Source organism: Volvox carteri (genome assembly GCF_000143455.1).
Source record: "Volvox carteri f. nagariensis unplaced genomic scaffold VOLCAscaffold_18, whole genome shotgun sequence".
Lineage (NCBI taxonomy): Eukaryota > Viridiplantae > Chlorophyta > Chlorophyceae > Chlamydomonadales > Volvocaceae > Volvox > Volvox carteri.
This window is the reverse complement of record NW_003307561.1, coordinates 1,929,028-1,937,473: the sequence shown is the minus strand read 5'-3', so window position 1 is coordinate 1,937,473 and position 8,446 is coordinate 1,929,028. Positions and strand designations below refer to the sequence as shown.

Below are 8,446 nucleotides of genomic sequence, written 5' to 3'. Positions count from 1 at the left end.
GTGCCATAACACGCCTTGAGACATGGGGTTTGGGGTCCACCTACCGGGCACTGAACTAACAAAAAGTGATCTGGATGACCACAGCGATCTGAGTAGATAAAGGTTTTAGGGTTTTATATAGCCTAAGTAGATATTTAGAAAGAACAAAAGAAGACCTTTCCAACGGTGTAACGTTCAGGTACAACGGTTGGTCGTACACCCCCCTTCTACAGGGAGCGTGTACCTGCCTAGTAATAGTATCATAGTACTACATTACTATTGGGGTAAATAAATATAGTATTTTTGCCAACCCTACTCCCATGGCTCCAACAACCGCACGCTGAGAAGTTCTGAGCGGTCATACGTTATGTGGTGAGTGGCGGCTGAATCCTGGAACCACCCCTGCGGACGCTCACCATTGTACGCTGTGAACGCAACCTGCCGCGGGAATCCTGATCCCTTTCCAGGCCCACCGGGCCCAGGCTTGCTGCCGCTAACTCTGCTGCCACCATCACCCTTACCTTGTCCACTGCCAGAAATGGACAACTGCTTTAGTGCCTTCAACTTCCTGCAGTCCTTAATATCGTGCCCGGGCTTTTTGCAATAGTGACAAAACAAATGTTTGGGGGGACCGCCAGAACTGCTGCTGGCCGCGCCGTGATTCCTAAGACCAGAACCAGAGGCGCCAAACGTGAGACCGCCGACAGAAGCAAAAGCTGCCGACTCGGTAGGCCTACTAGACCCACCGCTTGCCACCTCGATAGCCAAAAGCTTGGAGGTGACGCTCGCCATGTCCAAATCGCCGTCACGCACCAGCAGGGACGTCGTTACCACGTTAAAGCGGCTGGGTAGACCAACCAGCACTGTGTACGCCAGCTCCGAGTCGCTGATAACGTGCCCCACTCCCAACAAGTCTGACTGTAATTACCGCGCACGTGCAAAGTACTTGGGTAGCGGCTCGCCGTCGACCATCTTGAAACGGTTGAACTCTTGACAGAGAGCTACCTTGCGTGCGTTGTTGTTGGCGGCCTGACATTTCGTATGCATTGATCGTTTTGTCCCGGCATATGGCCATGTTGAAGGGCGGTCCTATCCCAACATAAATAGGTGGTAGATAGGCGATGAATCCGCCGTGATAGGGTATGCCTCCGACTTGCCTCGACCATGCCTCGGCCCTGCCTCGACCTTGCCTCGGGTCTCTGGGCTGCCTCGACCTTGCCTCGGGTCTCTCGGCCGCGTATCTCGGACGTGTCCTCAGGTCCAGGGATGGTGGACGACTGTACGATACTTCCGTTGGTATCGGTACATAAGACCAAAGTGGTGCATGTCTTTCTATCTCATCTTCGGATGGATCGGTATTCCTTCATAGGAATCTCCTAAAGTCTTCTTGCCGTTCACCATTAACCCACAGACTGTAACCCTTATATCGCGACCAGTCTCCTTGCCTTCATATTCTTAACAGCCTCGGCCCTGCCTCGACCTTGCCTAGGGTCTCTCGGCCGCGTATCTAGGACGTGTCCTCGTGTCCAGGATAGATGGTGGGCGACTGTACGATACTTCCATTGGTACTGGTATATAAGACACAAGTTATGCAAGTCTTGGTATCTCATCTTAGGATGGATCGGTATTCATTAACAGGTATCTCCTAAAGTCTTCTTGCCGTTCACCACTAACCCACAGACTGTAACCCATATCTGGTCTGGTCTGGTCTGGTCTGGTCTGGTCTGGTCTGGTCTGGTCTGGTCTGGTCTGGTCTGGTCTGGTCTGGTCTGGTCTGGTCTGGTCTGGTCTGGTCTGGTCTGGGTTGACACTACTGCAATTAGCGGTTTAAGGTCCTGGGTTCGATTCCTGGGGAGACCCCCGAATTAGTCGGGAGCGCGAGATTATGGCTAGCTGCTGAGATGTGGAGTTGAGGTCACAGTTGATGGACCAGATTCGCACGCTGGATTGGTGGCGATTGCCGAACCCTCCGTCTCTTCGGGTGTTCGGGTGAATGGATGAGGAGGGGTCCCTGAAGGCTGGATCCGCCGCCTTGGACTTACAGTTCGTATGGCGAAGTACAGTGTGGTAGTGGTGGATGGTGCTATAAGGTGATAAATGATCTAGAACTGACAATGTGATAAAGCGGCCCAGAAGCTTCCCACTCTGTAACATTACAAATACAAATTAGTAACCCATATATCACGACCAGTCTCCTTGCCTTCATATTCTTAACACATGCAGGTCCGACTGCTACTCTCAGGGCTGCTTTATTTCCTTAATGCTCCGAATCTCCGAAGGGACGAACAGTTGTTTTACAGGGACTGTGAATGGCTGGCCATCAGCAGTCTCAACCAGCGCCAGAGTACTGAGGGCATTCCAGTACTTGAAGAAAAATGGGCCCTCCCTGTCGGTCCCGAGCTTGTGTGAATGCCGAGTCCATCGGTACACCTTGGTGTTTTCCGCCAGGTCAGGTGCGTGCTCCAGCGAACTTGCATTATCCACCTTGATAGGACTTTTACGTTTCTGTGCGGCCGCTGGCTGGGGTTCCAACGAAACTGGCCCACCAGTTGCGCGATCCGTTTGAGCAATCAGTGTGACCAGTGGGTCTGCCTCCTCCTTATTGACGGGCCGCAACATAGGGTTACCGTGTCGTTTAGCATAGTCTCGCTGCTCTCGACTTTGAGCGTTTTTCAGGTTTTCCGCAACTTGATCAGCCACCAGCTCTAGTTGTGAACGTCGGTGCTGCAGAGCCGCATAGTCTTCTACACATACCTCCGCCGGTTCCTTTGACGGTAGTGTTGGATTCAGGACGGTACCGGTGCTGCGTTCAGCCGCCATTGTAAGCTCTTTGCTGAAAACACCGTGAAAAGGAGTAGGTGACGGGGTCAATCCCTGAGTAGGAATACGGTCGGCCATAGGGCGACCTGAGGTGGCCCGGGGGTGAATGATGGCTGGACCTCCAGCCAGTCATTGATCAGCAGGACAGGGTTTGTCCAGGGCGGGCAGGGATAGGGAAAATTGCACCCCCTTGGCTGGCGTATCACCAGGGCCAGTAGACAGGTGACGCTTTGTAGAATGTTGAGCTGGGTTGCTATTATGAAGTGGGCTAAACCATGGCCTAGCCGGTACAGACAATGATGGATCTAGACACGTAGTGTGCCAGCCCAGACAGCAGGAAGGCTCATCGCAGAGCAGAAGAGTGGACGTCGGCCGCCCTCGTAGACAGACCGAACAGATCATTCCGGGGTCATCATCAGTATCGGTGCTTTCAGAAGCAGGTGGCTCCGCGTAACCTGCTTAACATGGATTGACAGCGTGACGGCGACGGTGTTGCCGTGCGTGTTGTACTGCAGGTATCTTATCTGGTGCTCAGATGTCAGACGAGCTGACCTATCCAAGTGTCGCTTGCCAAGCGGGGCCAGGGGTCTGGTTGCTTCTTGGTTGTGCTCTGGCGCTCACGGGGGGGTGTTGGAAATGACCGACACTCATATACCAGTGAATGGTAGCCACAGTAATAGGACCCAACGGGGGTCCGGCGCTTTGCTGGTCTTAACAATTCCGAATTCGGAATAAAAAATTGTTCGCGGTCCTGAAAATTAAGAATAAATAATGTTCCGACCGTACGAGTTCATTCCTCCAGCCAAAAATGGACTGTTTATGCCAAAGCCGCTAGAATCTTACAGGGGACCTACATGTTAACCATATCATAGTACTTTAATGCCATGGATACTGCTAGGAAGCTCACGCCCGAAAGTCAACGAGGAATCGGACTGTTTCTGACCGGATCAAACGCTGCAAAATATTCGGACCCGAAGCTCCTAAAACGTGGAAGGCCATGAAAGAAGATATTAAACTTCACTGAAGCGATTAGCGTCGTTAATGAAGACGGCCTAGAGGTCGTAGGCAATGTTGACCGTTCGTTTCAGGTGAGGGTCGGCGCTTGAAGTGGACCCTTGAACAGGCCCTGAGCTCCCAGGCACCCAAAAGCATGCAGCAGACCTGCAGGCTGGTTATGTTCATTGCTAGACATTTAAGGGTACAGTCATGAGTGATTTGCCTTAGAGCTGCGTTGAGACTTGGCACGGCTTCATAAAAAGCAGCACTGGGGTTTCATTCGGGTGAAGTTTCACGTGTACGTCCAGATATGGACCGAGCACCCTATCTTTGCACCGAGTCTTTGCCAAAGTGGTCTTCGGCCTCTGTGCTAGGAGGCTGGCAAAGACTTGTAGCCTCCTCTCTGAAAGTGTCTATTTAGCTTATCAAATTGCACACAGACAGCCGCATTGCGCTGATATCACGATATGCAGTGCCTTGCCGCCCTTCGTTCCAGCAAGCGCTCGCTGTTTGCGCAAGTAAGAGCTAGCAACCAATCCTATATCGGCCAAACAAGCAAATGGCGCAAACACTGAATTGTTAAGCGCGATCTTTCGTACAAGCACGGCGTGTAACGTGCCCATATATAATCTCACCAAAACCTCACCTGCCATGGGACTGCGGCTCTGATAAAGCCCTAAACCCTTTAAACTTCTGCCGGACTGGCACACATGACTCCAAAGCCGAGGCTCACCCTCACCCTCATGACTTGTTCATTATTTACACTTGGAACTAAAACATAGGACCTACATGCAATATTGCAACATCTCCCTTACTTTGAACGCACAGACGAAGGTTTTCCAGCGGCGAAACCGAAACCGTGGCGACCTGACAAAGGACAGTTTAGTAAGCTGCTGCTGTTCCTTTAAAAACACCGCCGCTAACCGATTCGTAGACGCCACTTCTAAACCAAGTCGGCACCTCCATATGCGCAGCATTAAACCATTAAACCAGCCATCCTGGTTCGCAATTTGTGTACGATGCCTGTAGTGGGCAGTTCCGTACACAAGTTTTCACTCACTAGTATAACTTTTGGCTCCCGAAGTGTTGTGGAAGCATCTCCTCCGCCTGGAACGTTGGGTTTGAAGCCAAGTGGTTTGTTTCGTTACATACATTTCCTTGTTACATATCACGGATAAAATGGCAACCGTACGCCTCCTCTTGTTGATGTTGTTACAGGGTGGTTAAGCTTCACCAGTGGCCTCCTTCCCGAGGCAGTTCCATGCTCTCCCCTGCTAGAGGGGCACCCTAAGCCATTCACCCCACCCGACTTCAGAGTGTACTCTTTGAGTTTGGCAACTTGTTAAGACCAGCAAAGCGCCGGACCCCCGTTGGGTCCTATTACTGTGGCTACCATTCACTGGTATATGAGTGTCGGTCATTTCCAACACCCCCCCGTGAGCGACACTCTCTCGCTCCGGGCCTTCCCGTGCCTCATCCCGGTCTCCCATTCTCTGGGCAACAGCCAGTGGGTATCGATCCGGCGACCTCTCGGCAGCGCAATGCGCCATTCGGGGCTCATAACCTGTTAAGACCAGCAAAGCGCCGGACCCCCGTTGGGTCCTATTATTGTGGCTACCATTCACTGGTATATGAGTGTCGGTCATTTCCAACACAACTCACCATCAGCATCCAACCAAATCTAGCGGATCAACGGCGCGTCAACTTAGTTCCTGGTCAGCTCGCAAGTTGATTTTATCACGTCCTACACCGTCCACAAGATGGGCCACCTCCCATTTCATCACCTCTCAAACACCCCGAGAGGTCGGCAGGCGGAATTTGAACCCGGACGCGCCGGGACGCGCCGGGAGCAGAAGCCAGGCCTTAACCTCTGCCAGCCGCCTGCCTTGTTGCTGGTCCTCGCGTTTCTGTGCCAAGAAGGTGAGGCAATCTCAGTTTCATAATCATGTACGTGCACCTCCGGGGAACAATGTTTTGTGGAGCAGCATCTTTGTGTGGCGACGTAGATATGCTGACGGCCTTAGGAAATCGACTTGGAGCTTCGTCAGGTCGTCTAGTAGCGGTGCTGGCATTGAACGTGTCTTTGGGGATCGCATCCCTCTGCACAGGTGCCCTGGCTGCAAACGTAACAAGCAGCAAGCCGCCGCTGCCGTCAAACAAGCAGCCGCTTTCGCCGCCGCCGTCAAACCTGCCATCAAATAAGCAGCCGATTTCGCCGCCGCCGTCGACCCAGCCGTCAAGCAAGCAGCCGGTTTCGCCCCCGCCGTCGACCCAGCCGTCAAAGAAGCAGCCGCTTTCGCCCCCCCCGTCGACCCAGCCGTCAAGCAAGCAGCCGGTTTCGCCCCCCCCCCGTCGACCCAGCCGTCAAACAAGCAGCCGCTTTCGCCCCCCCCGTCGACCCAGCCGTCAAGCAAGCAGCCGGTTTCGCCCCCCGCCGTCGACCCAGCCGTCAAAGAAGCAGCCGATTTCGCCCCCCCCGTCGACCCAGCCGTCAAACAAGCAGCCGGTTTCGCCCCCCCCGTCGACACTGCCGTCAAACAAGCAGCCGATTTCGCCCCCCCCGTCGACCCAGCCGTCAAACAAGCAGCCGGTTTCGCCCCCCCCCCGTCGACACTGCCGTCAAACAAGCAGCCGCTTTCGCCCCCCCCGTCGACCCAGCCGTCAAGCAAGCAGCCGGTTTCGCCCCTGCCGTCGACCCAGCCGTCAAAGATGCAGCCGATTTCGCCGCCGCCGTCGACCCAGCCGTCAAACAAGCAGCCGGTTTCGCCCCCCCCGTCGACACTGCCGTCAAACAAACAGCCGCTTTCGCCCCCCCCGTCGACCCAGCCGTCAAGCAAGCAGCCGGTCTCGCCCCCGCCGTCGACCCAGCCGTCAAAGATGCAGCCGCTTTCGCCCCCCCCGGCGTCCAAGCAACCAGCCGCCAGTGCGTCCCCCGCCACCGGCACCGGCGGGCAAGCAGCCGCTTCCATCTCCCCCATCACCTCCATTAACGAATAAGGCGCCGCCGCCGGCCCCCAAGAAGTGAGCAGAACGGTAATAAGGGTTCTACCGTTGGTTGTTAGGGATTTACTGTTTGTACGGCACTCCGGTAGCTGATTATGCTTTTGCTTGCACCGATCCTGGTGGCCTGCTGGTAGCTGCTGGACCGCGAGGCTAGCGGGGCGGCATGGGCGGTAGTAGTACTGGGGCCCATGACGATGCAGGGAGAGCTATGTATGTATGTGCGCGTGTGTGATATGGCTAGTAAGGGTATTGCGGGGTTGTACGAAAACCCAGACATGTGTATCAATATCCCAGTGACACCAGATGCCTCTAATCGAGTACGTGCATGTGCATCTTGACTTGGTCGTGTTATTATTTGTGGTTTTCGTGCGTGGGTGTAGATATCGACTGCTGATTGTTGAGGTTTTGGGTTGTGGTTCATTTGTAGGGCTTTGGACTTTGTTTCTAATCGTAAAGTTGAATTAGGTAAAAGATGCACCGTGATGTGTGCAGGTTTTATGTGGAGCTGTTGTTGCTCGCTTTACACGTGCATGGATTGTTTTTATGGCTTTAGCGTAGCCTACGGTATTGAAGAATTGGCGACGGTGACAGCTAACGCTAATTGTTATTCCGGAAGGATTGCCGGTGGCGAAGATATTTAGCACGATAAACTGTTACAAGTAATGTAAAGAGTATTGTTAGCGTTCGGCAGGACTTGAGGAGATTCCTGGTAGGAATACCGATCGTTGTGAGATAAACTAATAGGCGCAGTCACCGCCCTAAATACCGGCGCTAGCGGAAAACTCGTACATTCCGCGATCTAACTGCACGTACATTCCGTGATCTCACTGCGCCGTCCAGACGGTGCCCTAATGTCTATCACTTAGCTACCGGATATGCATCGGTAGCCCCAATCTCCTAAAGTCTTCTTGCCGTTCACCACTAACCCACAGACTGTAACCCTTATATCGCGACCAGTCTCCTTGCCTTCATATTCTTAACAGTCTATCTGGATGATATCCTTATCTTCAGCCCAACAATACAAGATCATGTACGACATCTTCATTAAGTGCGCGACCGAATGGCTGGTCTCAAGATCGCAGCTAAGAAGTGCACGTTTGGCCATCAACGCGTGGTTTTTCTTGGTCATCTTCTTGACGGAGTACGTGGTGTCGTGGGACCTAACCCCGCCAACGTCATGCAAATTGCAGAACTTCCGTCTCCATCCAATGTTCGCGAAGTACGAGCTTGGCTGGGAGCTGTTGATTACTACCGGGAACGTATCCCTGGCTTCGGCTTGATTGCACAGCCATTGTATGCGCTACTTAAGCAGGGGACATCCTGGTGTTGGGGTCCAAGAGAAGAAGACGCTTTTCAAGAGCTACGTAATACTTTGCTACGGAAGCCTGTTCTCCGCGCACCTGATTTCTGACGCGTTCTTGGTCCAAGTCGACTGGTGCCGTTCTGCCGTCGCTGCATGCCTGGCCCAGCAGGACAACAAAGGAATACACCGTTCAGTTTGCTAGTAAGGCTATGACTGGCTCACAGCTGAATTACAGCGCGGCAGATGGAGAGGCCTACACTGCCTTATGGGCAATCAAACACTTTCATCCCTACTTGTACGGCACTCATTTTGTACTTACTCATCACGAATTTGATGACGGTTTGG

General features: G+C 53.4%; 2 protein-coding genes across 2 annotated transcripts; one reads left to right on the top strand and one right to left on the bottom strand.

Annotated features, from left to right (window-relative positions):
- Positions 1–2,217: 2,217 nt before the first annotated feature.
- VOLCADRAFT_90906 (uncharacterized protein) lies at positions 2,218–4,448 on the bottom strand (the record flags this gene model as incomplete). The annotated part of the gene is made up of 2 exons (XM_002950313.1): positions 2,218–2,885; positions 4,442–4,448. The coding sequence occupies 2 exons, from the start codon at positions 4,446–4,448 to the stop codon at positions 2,218–2,220; spliced, it is 675 nt and encodes a 224-aa protein (XP_002950359.1).
- A 526-nt stretch (positions 4,449–4,974) lies between these two features.
- VOLCADRAFT_90905 (uncharacterized protein) lies at positions 4,975–6,792 on the top strand (the record flags this gene model as incomplete). The annotated part of the gene is made up of 4 exons (XM_002950437.1): positions 4,975–5,014; positions 5,599–5,715; positions 5,904–6,130; positions 6,199–6,792. 4 exons carry the CDS (start codon positions 4,975–4,977, stop codon positions 6,790–6,792), a joined length of 978 nt encoding a protein of 325 aa, XP_002950483.1.
- Positions 6,793–8,446: the final 1,654 nt, after the last annotated feature.